Raw genomic sequence first — 13633 nt, forward strand, 5'->3', positions numbered from 1 at the left:
CCTCCCTCACCATGAGTACGCACGAGAAAAAGGTCCCCCGGGCCTCAAACCTCCGCACCAACAAATCCCCCATCGCAACCCCGCCTCGCGCCGCCCTCCACGGCCGATCGAAGACAGACCACTCCACACAGCAACAAGTCACATCCGACAATGCATCTACGAAATCCGGTCGAGAAGGCAGCGGTGCAGTCAGCGGCGGAGGAGCAGACACCACATCCACCTCACCCGCATCCGAAGTCGAAGACAGCGCCTCCATATCCTCAATCTCCATCTCCCTCCCCAATCACAGCCGCGAGATCCTGCACGAAAAGGACCGCAAGATCGCCGACCTCGAACGCGAGCTCTCGGTGATGGAATCTGAATTCTCGGCGGAACTCACAACCCTCTCTCACAAACTGACCAACGAATCGGAAACCGTGCAGTTCTGGCAGCAGAAACACTCCTCTCTCAACCAGACGTTCCTGCAAACGGACACCGATCTGCGCTTACTTAAACAAGAAATCGCGGGGTTTGCGGAGGCCAGAGAGGAAAGGGATCGGGATATCAAGACGAGGATTTCGAGTCTGATATTGGATCGGGATGCGTTTAGAGAGGCGTATAATGAGGCGATGGGCGAGGTGAGGGGGAAAGAGGAGATGGTTAGGTTGTTGCAGGGGCAGGTGCGGGGGTTGAAGAGTTGGGTTAGCAGTAGTAGTAAGGTTGGAGAACAGGTTAGTGATGAGGTTTTTGGAGAGGAGATGAGGAGGTTGGGAAATGGGTTGCAGAATTGGGTCATTACGCACTTTAGGAGGGTGAGGATTGGTAAGTTTTTGTGCTTTCATCGGGCTCTTTCTTACTGTCTACTTCTGAGATTGCAAGTATCGTCTCAGTCAGTCATTGGGAATGATATGGAGATTAGAGTTGGGATGTGACAACCAAGTGGTTGTGTACATTTAAATGGAGTCAGGCAATCATGAAGCCTGGGACCTTCAAGTGAGGATCTGATTGTAGCCTGCTTCGGGTATGGAAGTCTCTTTGGATACTACTTAATGATTAAATCTCGAGAGATGCAATCGTAACCGGACACTAAAACGTGTATATACAATACGTATTCTTTGGACGTCCAAATAGTTTTGTGACCTTGAAGCATTTGCTCATTGAGAATATCTGATGCACTGAAAGTAGCTGGGATAAAGAGGCGAGGTCAGTCACTGGAATTGAATGAGAACATTCTCAGACATCCCACCAAGATCCGAGTTTCCAAGCAACTCAAATCTCATAAAATTTCAAGCAAAAGCAGACTCACGTCTCATATGAAGTTTATAAAAGTCTTTTCTTTCAACTTTCTCTTACGTCTTCAATACACACAACACAAAACATCGGCTAATACGCAGCTAGACACATCCAAAGCCCCCGACAGCACCCTCTCAAGCCTCGAGCACCTTGTCCCAGCCTACGAGTCGCTCGCCTCATCCTCCAAGATCCACCTCATTCAATCCCTCGTCTCACAACTCCTCGTCACGCACGTCTTCTCAGCATACTTTATAGGTCTAGCTCCCGAGCAGGCAAACGAGTTAGCGAATGTGGAGAAGACTTTGAGTAATTTCGGTATGTGCACATGTCCCAGTCCTACTCCCATGTTTTCTGGCTTCCAGATGGGTTTGCTTGGTCAATCAAGCTAAATGACTTATGAAATAGGTTCAGCAGAAAGCATGAATCAATGGCGCTCAACAACGCTCTCAATCCTGCGCAAAGAGTCACAAAAGCTGCAACCCTCAACCACAGCTGTAATAGACGACATAGTCTCGCAAGTAAACAATATCATGGACGGCATCAGTGATACCAAACACACCGAAGGGCGAGACCAGGCACTACGGAGCATGATCGGCAGCTCGATCGAACTCTCGCGGCAGCTGCGTGTGCAAAAAGCCGCGTACAGCATAATGATGCCAAGAATCGTCGATTATCAGAAGACGATGTTCGATGCTGATAGCATGGAAGACATTGGTGGAGAAGACGAGGATAGTTTAAGTGATCGGGAGATCAAATGCGTGACTTTCCCAGGAATAGTGAAAGCTGGGGATGAAAATGGGGAAAAAAGCCATCTGAGAAACGTGGTGGCGAAGATTAGAGTGCTTTGTGCACCTGATTGACAGGCATCTTCTGGTATTGTTTGAGGAGGAAATTATACCCACCAGACTTGAGATTTGTCAGAGCTAGAAAAGGTCTGAAATGGATCTGGACTTGTGACAAGGCGGCGTCGTCGTCTATATCCTAATCTCTACAGCATTTGAAGATCGCTTTGATGCCGAGTAGGATATTCTGCCGAAATTGAACACTTACGTGCAGCCTTTGTAGGCTAGTAAGTGCCATCGTATTCATCCCGTTGCAAACTTGCAGGTGACGTTGCGACTACTCGCGAACGTACTGGCACCCCCGCCATCCACCAGCGCAGGTGCATGTTTCACGGGTAAGAGTCAGGCCATGATGGAGGCTCTGCGGTACATGAGGTGTGGCACACCTGTGAGTTTATTGGTGCCGCTGTTGCAGCAGAAGTGGAGGACAAGCATCTGGAGTGAGTGCTCGTTCTTCCACATTTGGGTTACAGGCTTCACTCGGGCCAGATACTACCTAATTCATGGCACATTCAAACGAGTATCACGAAATGATCCTCCGGGGATGCCGTGATCTGGCGCGACAAAATGCTGCAGAGGTGTATTAGCTGTTACGAACTGAATATGAGGACCCTTGTCGTTCGTCCTGCAACAAACCGGACATATAACCTTATCTGGAGAGATTGATGTACCTCATTCTGTCAACACCATAGACAAGGAGAGCAAACGGCGCTAGCAGGACAGGTGACAAGTGTAGGAACCCGATGGCATATCAAAATAGGCCATTCCGAATTTCCAAACCCGAGTCCGTAGTTCATCTCCTCCAAGATCCTGCAAGACGTGCATAGAACGTCGCTCAACATCTTCACGTAACAGAAAGTGTATCTCCTGACTATTTGCTTCCTGTCGTGGCCGGCCAGAAAAGGTGTCGGCATAGTCTGGAATATCGTCCATTGGAGGACATTTCAGACCAGAGCAGAGCAACGTCCTAGAACTTGATTTCCAATCCAAAAGATCACGGCCAGTTTCATGCAGCTTTCAGGTAGCGGTGTGCAGAACAGCTAGGCCAGTGCTCTTTGTTTGCCATTCAGTGCAGAAGACACCAATTGCCTCGTTGCCTCGCGCATCTCGAGCTGCCAGTGACAATAGAGTCTCGGACAGCCACACGGATGCGGTTCTCCCGAATGTTCTGAGCAGGGACTCTCCGTAGATTGTACATAGCGTTCTTCCAGAGATTACTTACTCAAGCTCTTCGCCAATTCCTGCTCTCTGTCATAGGATGTGAGAACCGTGGTTGTGGAGAGGAGGGCGAGTGCTGTATCGTGCAGTACGACACGGATGCTTGAAGGTACGTTTCTAATCCTGAGCATAGTACTACCTGAAAGATGCATATCTTTCGAAAAAATAAAATCGACCGTATCCGGACAAATGAGGTCCTCGAAACAGCGTTAACACAACTATTGAGTCTGGCTGGAATGGGGCCAGATGAGACTTGGACACCTGCCTGGAGCCGCTAAAGCCCTGGACTGGTAGAATAACTCAACCCGTAATGATGAACTGGCAGCAGTACTGTAAGCTAATTCAGAGCATCCATATGCTTATCCTTGCATGTGCGTGCAGCATGGAAATGGCGATCGATGCGCTGGCTGAATGAAGTAGTTTCTTCGGGTCGCTGCCATATCTGAAATACCTTTAAGTATCTCGCTCGGCCTTAGAGACCGATCACCATCATCATCTTTTGCCCGAAAAATTCGACAGTGCACATCCAATTCTTCGAATACCTCGTCCCTGATTCCCGATCTTTTCCTGGTGTTGGCCTCCCCCACATCCTGCTCCTGCACGCAAGCGAGAAGGTGGCAGGCCGCGTCTCTCCAACCTTGCTGCGATCCAGCTTGACAGCCAGAGGAGTCACCAACCAAATACATCAGTGTCGAAGCTCTCAGGATCTTCGGCACCCAGCTGTCGACAGGTCTCGACGGCCTTCGCCGAAGACTTTGATCCCTTCGTGATAGTTTTGAGCTTTGTATCTCCTGGAAACGTACCTCTTGACGCTGATCTTATCTCCTCGCACCCCGCACTCCTCTCCAACTTCTTTTCCATCACCCGCTGGCCACGGCGGCGAACACAACACGACAGTTTCGTTTAGAAGCTGTCATGAGTAACGGCGTAGAAGATTTCTTGGAGGAGTACGGCAGAAACGGTCGCAGACGGGCAATACCAGGACATTCACTGCTACCGTTCGATGTGCCTTCTCGTCCCCCAGCGGGAGCGTATCGCCGTTCCTCGACGACCATCGCTAGGCCAACCTTGAGTAACATTTCTGCTCTAAGTGGCTCAAGCAGAAGTGGTGACAGTGATTCTGCGAGTCGAAGGTCTTCGACCTCAACAGCTCGGTCGACTGCTCCTTCCATTCCACTCTTCGGAACTCCTCCGTGGCACGACCAACGCGGCATGGACCCGAACGACTTCGACTATGATCTTCCATGCGAGTTCGTAATGCTAGAATGTGGCATAAGTTTCCCTCCAGAGAGGTACGAGGACTGGATTGCCCATTCGTTATCACATTTCCTCGGCAACGATCCTCCGTCGTCTACCGTCTGCATTTTCTGCGACGACTCAACGGCGTACGTCCACGATCAGAACCCGTTTCGAACGTGGAGGGCTAGGATGATACACATTGGTCGTCATCATCAAGAAAATCGAGGGATAGTGGGACCTCGCCCAGATCACTTCCTGATCAAACACCTGAAACAATGCGGGCTCATAGCCGACGAAGACTATGAACATAGCATGTCCTACACGGAAAGGCAGCCATGCGATAACTTGGTAGAGTACGGCTTCCAGACTCCAGAGATGAAGGAGCGCGAACGCAAGAATGCGAAGCCAGCTGGCGGAAAACACGATATGAGGAGAGAACAACGTCAGATGAGACAAGAGGGAGCGAAGGGAATAGGTGGAAGAAGTACTTACAAGTCATCAAAGCGGTCGAGAAATCCTGAAGTATATTATGAGCCCAGATCATAATCGGATCCGTGTCACAAGCGTCTTAGCCCAGGTCCCTCGCCCCGTTGACATCGCGAGAGCGATGACCATAAGATCTCATTCCAACATCCAAACAAAACACTCTTCTCTCTTCTGCCCGCGGAATGGTTGGGTCCATACATATACTTCTGGCATGATGACCCATCGTCGCTGTGGCTGAGCAGCTTATCACTGGTGGCAAGAGTGGCAACGTCTCGGCGACTCCGGTGTCGCGTTCCACTTTGGAGCTTTTACTTTCTTTTTCAGTCTTGAAGAAATAATTTCTGGTTGTCTGTTACAACTTTTTTTGTGCATAATGACGGGTATTACCGAGTGTTTGGGTTTGGCGCCAGGAACGGGGCGACGCGAGGCAGAAAGCATCCTGGCTGGGAGTCTGCCTCACTTGCGGGAAAATGGTCCGACCGCTGACATGTGCAACAATTTGGGACGATACTGTAGTGTGATTTCGGTTACTTAGTGATCATAATGTTCGCTTATGTTTGGCTCGGTGTTGGTATTTCGGACCGAGTTTGCCTGGTAGCGAAGTGACGATTTCATATACCCCCTTCTTGGAAATAGCTTTTCTTTCGGTTCGAGCGAGGCGTTATGCTTTATACTTCACCAGGATGACAGACTAAAAGCTAGAATCATTAGCATGGGTTTGAATGAATCACACATCTCCACTTTAACACGTCGTCGATTGCTACTTGCCGATTGCCTTCTTGTAACTGTGTAAACTCGAGTTTTTCTTCTGGCCCTACCTGACGGGAAGCAGTAGTGAATCATCAGATTCGATATATTAGACCCTCTAGAATAAACCTATGAGCCCAAAGGTGTCCGACGGTCCGGGAGGCTAGTTTGAGGACGGTACACAGCACATCATCGTTGGGCTTCGCATACCACATTGGGTAGCAATAAGAGCAGGTGCAACCCAATATGAGCCACCGTCGCTTCCCAACGTTGTTCCTCCTACACATTCTCGCAACACCAAAAATCTTTATGAGGTGAAATGGCTTATACTATTGTGCCAATAAGTGCGATAATGAGAAATGTGGCGAACCGGACTGGGTATTTATTTTCTTCCGTCTGGCTGACGACCTGAACGATGCTTCCATTCTGCGAGCTGAGCTCAACCAACCAAAGTGCCAAAATCCAAAGTTCATCTTCTCCTGCTTTGAAGGACTAGGAGTCATCAGTGTTATTGGATGTAAAAAAGTGTGAATGTGGAGTCACGCTGCTTGCCTGCATAGCCTCGACTAGGTGCCAGGGGCGAACCAGTCAGTGGATCCAGAAGCACTTCATCTTGTGGCTCTTGGAACGAGTGTTATAAGTCGCTGATTCACAGTATCCCAGGGTTCATGATGATCTGACAGTATTGTCTCGTTCAAATGATGCTTTTGGAGCTCGAGAATGTGACTGTGCCGCAGAGATCAGGCAGACTGCTCACCACTCACTTGCTCATCAAACTTGCTTACTTGAAGCGATTGGATATAGAAATTCAAGTATAAAGTGCAAGTTGAACAGTCTCAAATTCTTGGATTGGACTAGATGCACACATTTAAGATCTCCGAACACCGGACTCTACATGAAAATGATTGGGGGTGCTTTCGCCTAAACTTGTCTTCCCATGTGAAGAAATGCGAAGGAGGAGATTCACATGCATATATCACGCATGTCACATGTTATGACTAGCTTTTAGTGAGCATAAACAGTGTGGAAAGAACAAGTTGAGCATGTCCTTCGACGAAAGTATTGGCATCCAGTACCAACGTGACATGTTGCGAAACGGTCTTGAGACTATAAGCCCCAATAGAACCACTATTGACCTCGTCATTCACTTTGTATGGGATCTCGGCGACCAACCTGAATGAGCTCTCCGTCGTTAAGTCTCAAAATCTTGGAATGGCACTTTGGTAATATTACAGCCCTCGAAATCGTTGCCTTTCCACCACATGGCCTTGTCCACCAATGATCACAATATCGGGAAGGACAATCACATGCGGAAAAGACGAGATGATGTGATGAAATTTCCCAATGAAGCGGTCAAGATGGGCTTGTGCATGATATCGGTCAGAACCCGCCTTGCGGCGGTGAAGAGAACAGACAAGACTATGCACCAAGCCTGCCGATCTCGCAGTATTAGAAAGAAACCGAAATATGTCTAGGGCATGTTTAATGTACTCCTCCAGAATATGTATGTGCGGTCTATTGCGCGTTCGATACCGCCGAAATGAATTCCTTGCTATGGCGTCCACATGTGTACTTTCACTTGCCACATGGACCGGTGCTCGAGAGGTTAACGAGATGGAAAATATAAATAGGACCCGCTCCATGATAACTACAGCGGCTGTTTCGCTACTCCTGTGTATATAATCGATATGAGACAAAGTTGTGTGCCTCCATTTCGCTGCCCATCTAGCAAGAGGTGGCCTCACAGAATTGCCTCTCTCAACACTCATGCGAAAACTAGATAAAACGCACCCATGATATCTACCGTTCTCAATGAAACTCCGCCTCCACTCGTCCGTACCTAAATCCGTCAACTTTCAACTCAAAGGCCAGCCCACTCTCAACCACCATCTCCAGCGTAAAGTCCAGATTGTCAAACTCGACTCCCCTCGTCGTTGTCAGCCTTGTGAAGAGGCTCTTTGGTACGGCAGCCAGATCAGTCGTGAGCGTGCAGACATTCACTAGGTCTCGGGAGTAGGCACTGGGGGGCTCGCCGTCGGCGTCTGAGGCGATCAGGTCATCTGAGACGACGAGAGACTGGCCCGGTCTGGTAGGTTTTAGCTTTGTGAAGTCTCAATGGTGAGCTTGCTGAGGGGATACTTACCGAAAGTTACGAGTATAGTGGAAGCTAATAGGAGTTGCTGCACTCAGAGTTTCTCCCTCTATCGGATAGTCAGTGTGAGTCTGAAGGTGCACAGAGGTTTACTTACTGGTAATATGCCATTGCATCCTGTCACTGACCATCCACCGCTCCCAGAGAGGACTCCAATATCTCTCGCTGACCTGATGTTTATCCTCGTCATAAACGGTAGCATACGAAGTACCGTAATGCATTCTCGCTTTCCGAGAGACAACCATACTTCCCTCAAGCCCTCTCAATACTGCTCCTCGAACTACTGCCGTCCATGCATTGACAGGTTGCATGACCTCAACTGATCCATTCGTAATAAGTGCTGTTGCTTGGGCGTGTGTCGGCCGCTCGCTGTATGGAGGTGGTGCCGCCGTATTAAAATGTGACTTCAACCGTGTGAACAGATAATTACTTTGGCCAAAACCACCGACAAGGACTATTCCGCTGACAATACCGCCTTTCTGTCTTATCCCATCGACTTGCCCTTGTACGAGCTCACATACTTCCTTGACCACCGGCTCAAATATCTCCTTGATTTGAGGGGCTGTCATGACTAGGAAGCCGCAATCTAGACCAGCTTCCTCGTCATCTGGTAGACCAGGAAAAGGAACATTGACTTCGGCATGCTCTTCCTCGTTGAAGTTACGCTTAACGAACTCTTCCCAGTATCTCAACCCCATTTGCCAACATTTGCCCTTCTTCAGCTTCATCTCATCGAATCTAGCATGGCCAATGCGGTTTCGAACATGTTCTTCAAATCGATAGTTCAAGAATGCACTTCCGCACAAGCCTCCCGTTCCTACTGCTGATTCCTCGACTCGTAGGGGCTTGAGTGATATGATCTTGTAAGCGATCAAATCTACAGTCCCACCACCGGCGTCACAAACAACAAAATTATCGCCTGCACTTAGGTGATTTGGCTGGATGGCTTTGAGGGTATAGACTGCAGCTGCCTCGGGCTCACTGATCATCTGAATGTCGGATTTGGATCCCATCCCAGCTTTCTCTGCAGCCAACAGTGTAGTGTTCTTCGCTGCATCGGACCAGACAGCAGGACATGTGAGTACGAACTCGACTTTCGTCGAAGCCATGAAAGATTCTCCATATCGCCTGGTGAGAGTCTCCATGGTATGGTTGTACACCTGAGTGAGGTAGTCACTGACGGCATCTACGACATTTTTGTTGAATTTCTTCAACTGTGCGGCAGTTTCCAATGGACTGACGTAGAAAGGTAGCTTTTGTGACCGGTCAAGGAAGAGCTTGATACACCGAAGTCTGGATTCTTCGGGTCTGAATTGAAAGCCCCATTTAATCGTCGGGTCGGTTCCATCTGGCGAGCCAGGAGGATAGTCGTATGCTATTTCCGTGGGGACTTTGTCCGATGTGATTCCGTTTCCTCCAGGCCAGGTTTTGATGATTTCAACATCGTCTGGCGTCGACGTGTAGACAGCAGCAACACTGTTCAAAGGGCTAGTTAGCTTATTGCTATGGCTGGGCTAGCACGACATCAACAGGATTTTTGTACTAAACAGTTTGACAACACCCGGCCCCGGACATGGCTTTAGCGCAGGGCCAGAGCCAGAACATCCTCTAAGTAGTCGTAATGTTCCGAAACAAAGGCGTTTTGGTTGTCTTGAATGTGGCACCGCAAGTCCGCCTTGACCAGTTTCAAGTAATGCCATTGAATGACTGGGACATAACTCACCCAGAATAAGTAGTACCAAAATCCAGTCCAACGATCAACCGGTCATTGAGAGGAGCAGGCTCTCGGACAGGTCCAGCAATAGCTTCGGTCGAGGAAGTTGGGGTGTAATTCGTGAAGTGGTTTCTACTCTCGTCATTCCGCCTATTGGCAGGCCGGAGAGGAAGACTGAGGTTCATGGTTATTGAGTACGTCTGAAATGAGCGTCAACGATCGTAGCCATAGGCTGTGGATGTCAATTCGCTTCAATTCCAGGGAATCGAAAGTCAATTGAGTCGCTAGATCCTTGGTCTATTCAATTGCCTATCACACCATCACATCCGACAAACACGACTCGTCCTCACCAGCAAGAACTCGAGGGCCAAGGATGATTTTCTGAGAGATTGAGAGTTTTGCAGCAGAATCAAGGATAGCTGTGGCTTGTGTAGTTATATCAAAGAGCAGAAAGATCCTGCCAACTACGTATAACCAGAGTTGGACTGATACAGAGAGATAACACGGAAGGGACAATAGACCTGATAAACAAAGACCTTGTCCTGGGTAAGGGAAACAAGAGGGCTGGTCGATCCGTACTAATTGATACCGGTCCCTGCAGGAGCAGAATGTCGTAGCCTGACCGTAGGCAACCTTCCCAGGACTCGGGGCTGCGACTCGGGACCCTTGGCGTCAATAATACGGCACAGTGAGTCGTCAGCTAGCAAGGCAAGCGTGCGATGATTCAGGAATGATGAGGCAGGAATGATCTGACAAGTTTTCCAGGTATGTACTTGTTGGACAAGATACCAGTATTGGAATGACCGAGTCCATCAAACAGTACCTAAGGTATTCAGTTGATGTTTGTCCAAAGATGCTGACAGAGAACGGATTTAGGCCAACGAAGCTAATCCATTCTCCAATCCGCCAGGCCGAGTAGTGGGGGCTTAGGCGAGGCGGCTGGGTGGCTGTGCTCGGCGTGGTACAAAACAAACACCATGATTTACGGACTTCAAAGAACCTCAACCAACCAACGTGTAGAGAGTCCGTTTCATGGTCTCGGTCAAGGATGGAATTGTGGGCATCTGGATTCAACGCTTGGGGTCAGCTTGACTTCTCTGGAGAAAAGGGTCTGGATTCCAGGGATCATAACACTTTCCGGAGTGTCTTCGAAGACAAGCATATTGAGATCGTACGAACAAGCCTTTCGGCTACCTTGAGTAAGTAGAATGGATGTTTTTGCCATATCATATCTCAGAGGAAAAGCTTCACCCGACAGCCTTGGTGGTTGGCATCAACAATACCCACCTAGGTAGGTACCTACCCTCCGTAGGTAAGGTAGCTGAGTTGACGATACGCCACGTGACTGGGTTCTTTCCCCCTTCCAACTATGCCATGTTCCGTTCTGGTCGTTGGGGTTAATGGGAGAGTGATAACTTAGCCTCAATGATATCTGCTTCTTTGTTCTGTCAAAATTAAAGCTCTGTGGAAGCGAGACGTGCTAACATCTCACAGTACGGACCACAAACGGACTCGTTACGGCCGGCACTCCTGACGAACTAATTTCCCTCTGTATGGACAAACAAGATTGCTTTGCAAATCTAGCTCTAGCAGGGAATGGCCAACTAGCGGGTAAAGCAAATACTGTCTGAAGTGAACCGCAGTCTAATGCCTCACAGAATTCACACCTACCTCCTCAACGAGATATTCATCCTTCCAAGACTTCCAGAGCAAAGATGGGAAGGATCTCAATGTCCAGGAAGAGCTACAACACATTGAAGCAAACCAAACGACGTTTACAGCTCTTTCCAAGGATGGTGGGAAGGTGTACACATGGGGAGATGGACGGTACCCTAATTGTCTAGGTCGAGAAGTGTCAAGCGAATGGTTAGCATCCCCAAACCAAGTTCTGAGCTTGCAGCTAAACACATCCAGCCCAGCAAATGTCCCAAGCATCGTTGAAGATCTAGTCGAGCTCCCTGGGGGAGGTATCAGGAAGATTTCGTCTGGCGGATATGTCACAGCTGCTTTAACAGAGGACAATGATCTGTACGTTTGGGGTGGAAGGGCAGGTCAAAAGGCGACTTTAGAAGGTCTTGGGGGCAGCCCGATGCCGGTCGATTTAGATGGTGAGGATATTTGGGATGTTTCTGTTGGTATGAATCATATGCTTGTAGTAACTATGAACCGCAAGCTGTTTGTGGTTGGTGAGGGTGGGAATGGCCAACTGGGCTTAGAGGTGAAGGAGCTAGAGGATTGGAAGGAGGTGAAACTGCCTCTGAGGGAAGGGCAGACAATCACCAGTGTCCACGCTGGATACAAGAACTCTTTCGTCATGGTAGAGAATTTCCCTTGAAGAAAAGGTGGTTGGTATCTCGTGTCCTTCATTTTGTCTTCTCATGCCATTCTATAATACACAGATGCTCTGAATGCGCAACGAAAATGACCCTGCATTGCAAAAGAAAAGGATCATAGATTCGTAAGGTAATCCTCGATCTCTTGCGGTGTCAACTTTCTGAATCTTGGCCCTTGCGCTCCCTCAACTCCCTCAAGACCAAGTAAGTGGTGTGCTGGTGGTCCAACAATACCTATAAATATTAGCAATGCAATCCAGCTTCCAGGGAGGAAGAACTTACCAATCTCCACAGTCTCGCCGTTCATCTCACCCTCGATAGTCTCCTTTAATGTCAACAGAGCAATATGGACGGCATCCTCCAACTCCAAACCCTCAGTGTATCTCTTCTCCAAGAACGTCTTTGCAGAAGTAGCACTCTTGCCAATAGCGGTTGCTTTCCATGGGAAGTAGCTTCCACTTGGATCGACCTGGTACAACATAGGTCCGCCCTTCAGAGTGCCACCAGTCTTGCCCGATACCTTCTTCTCGTCCGGGTGTGTATCAGCAGTCGCAGCATCCTCCGACTCTGGCTCGATACCCTCGTCCCATCCAGCAATCAGCAGACTGACACCGTAAGGCCGCACACCTCCTGATTGCGTAGCCTCCTGCATGACTCTTGCTACATCTTGCACTAATATTCTCGTTGGAGGGTATTCGTTATAGATTCTCTTATAGCCGGTGTGTGAGACTTTGCGCGCCTTGTCGACCAATACTCTGTAATCTGGGCCCATACCGGAGTAGACCATGCCGATGTTTGGGGTGATGAGGCTGACTTTTGACAGCGAAGGAGGATCGATGAGGGGGGATGATGACTTCTTTTCTGTAGCCAGGACAATTCCGTTCGTAGCTTTAGTTGCATCAGTATAGCTTCTTGGAGCTTCCATCATCCACATTGAAGCCTACCTTTGATTCCAAGCGCAGTGACACCTTGATTGACAGCATTCAATGCATACTCTGTGTACATGAAGTTAGCTTCCTAGCTGCATAGAGAGCGGAAGGTGAGGACGCGCGCGATCCAGATCCTGCGACTTGAGAGGAACGAACCTATTTGTACAAGTTTCCCACTGTTGACAGTTAGTACCGTGCACACTATTTGCAAGAACTCGCCATAATGCGCATTGTGGAAGCTATGGACTTGGAGCTTTACCTTGGACTGAATGTTGTCAACGAGAAGGAATATCTGTCCGCCATGATGCCTGTCTATCTAGGAAGTTCCTCTGCTGTAATGTCGAAATTAGAATCGAAACGCAAACTGGTGCAGAGTTCTGAAGTCTTTGGGGAGGAAATAATGGAGCTGTTGTTGTAAATGAAGCTCAAAGCTAAGGGAAGGCTTCCAGGACGCGAGTGCCTGCCCTGGGCGGCCGTGTCAGGCTAAAGTTGGAGCCTGAGGAAGGCACACACTCCAGCTTCGTTCGTTCGTTCGGCAAAGCGGTGCAACATTGACTTCAACCACCAACCGAATGGCGGCGGAGCACTTGCTCATCTTTGTCGTTCTGGAACTCGCAGAAGCCACATCTCACCTTTCACTGAAGCTCCTAACACCTCGGCGACAAGGAGCTCTCTTCTACTTAACTAATGCCTCACCACTG

General features: G+C 48.9%; 5 protein-coding genes across 5 annotated transcripts; 3 read left to right on the forward strand and 2 right to left on the reverse strand.

Annotated features, from left to right (window-relative positions):
• Window positions 1–11: 11 nt before the first annotated feature.
• ONS95_006080 (uncharacterized protein) lies at window positions 12–2132 on the forward strand (the record flags this gene model as incomplete). Its single annotated transcript, XM_058499518.1, has 3 exons — window positions 12–801; window positions 1378–1587; window positions 1678–2132. The coding sequence occupies 3 exons, from the start codon at window positions 12–14 to the stop codon at window positions 2130–2132; spliced, it is 1455 nt and encodes a 484-aa protein (XP_058350562.1).
• A 2115-nt stretch (window positions 2133–4247) lies between these two features.
• Window positions 4248–5117, forward strand: ONS95_006081 (uncharacterized protein; the record flags this gene model as incomplete). Its single annotated transcript, XM_058499519.1, has 1 exon — window positions 4248–5117. The coding sequence occupies one exon, from the start codon at window positions 4248–4250 to the stop codon at window positions 5115–5117; it is 870 nt and encodes a 289-aa protein (XP_058350563.1).
• A 2496-nt stretch (window positions 5118–7613) lies between these two features.
• On the reverse strand, window positions 7614–9855 carry ONS95_006082 (uncharacterized protein; the record flags this gene model as incomplete). The annotated part of the gene is made up of 4 exons (XM_058499520.1): window positions 7614–7890; window positions 7948–8005; window positions 8054–9432; window positions 9680–9855. 4 exons carry the CDS (start codon window positions 9853–9855, stop codon window positions 7614–7616), a joined length of 1890 nt encoding a protein of 629 aa, XP_058350564.1.
• Window positions 9856–10718: 863 nt separating this feature from the next.
• ONS95_006083 (uncharacterized protein) lies at window positions 10719–12005 on the forward strand (the record flags this gene model as incomplete). Its single annotated transcript, XM_058499521.1, has 4 exons — window positions 10719–10869; window positions 11165–11281; window positions 11329–11536; window positions 11585–12005. The coding sequence occupies 4 exons, from the start codon at window positions 10719–10721 to the stop codon at window positions 12003–12005; spliced, it is 897 nt and encodes a 298-aa protein (XP_058350565.1).
• Window positions 12006–12013: 8 nt separating this feature from the next.
• On the reverse strand, window positions 12014–13427 carry PRE8 (Proteasome subunit alpha type-2). Its single transcript, XM_058499522.1, has 5 exons — window positions 13192–13427; window positions 13089–13108; window positions 12948–12998; window positions 12286–12891; window positions 12014–12237 (listed from the first exon to the last, which is right to left on the reverse strand). The coding sequence occupies exons 1-5, from the start codon at window positions 13233–13235 to the stop codon at window positions 12119–12121; spliced, it is 840 nt and encodes a 279-aa protein (XP_058350566.1). The 5' UTR covers window positions 13236–13427; the 3' UTR covers window positions 12014–12118.
• Window positions 13428–13633: the final 206 nt, after the last annotated feature.

Source organism: Cadophora gregata (assembly GCF_030347475.1).
Source record: "Cadophora gregata isolate MNR1 chromosome Unknown scaffold_17, whole genome shotgun sequence".
Classification (NCBI taxonomy): domain Eukaryota; kingdom Fungi; phylum Ascomycota; class Leotiomycetes; order Helotiales; family Ploettnerulaceae; genus Cadophora; species Cadophora gregata.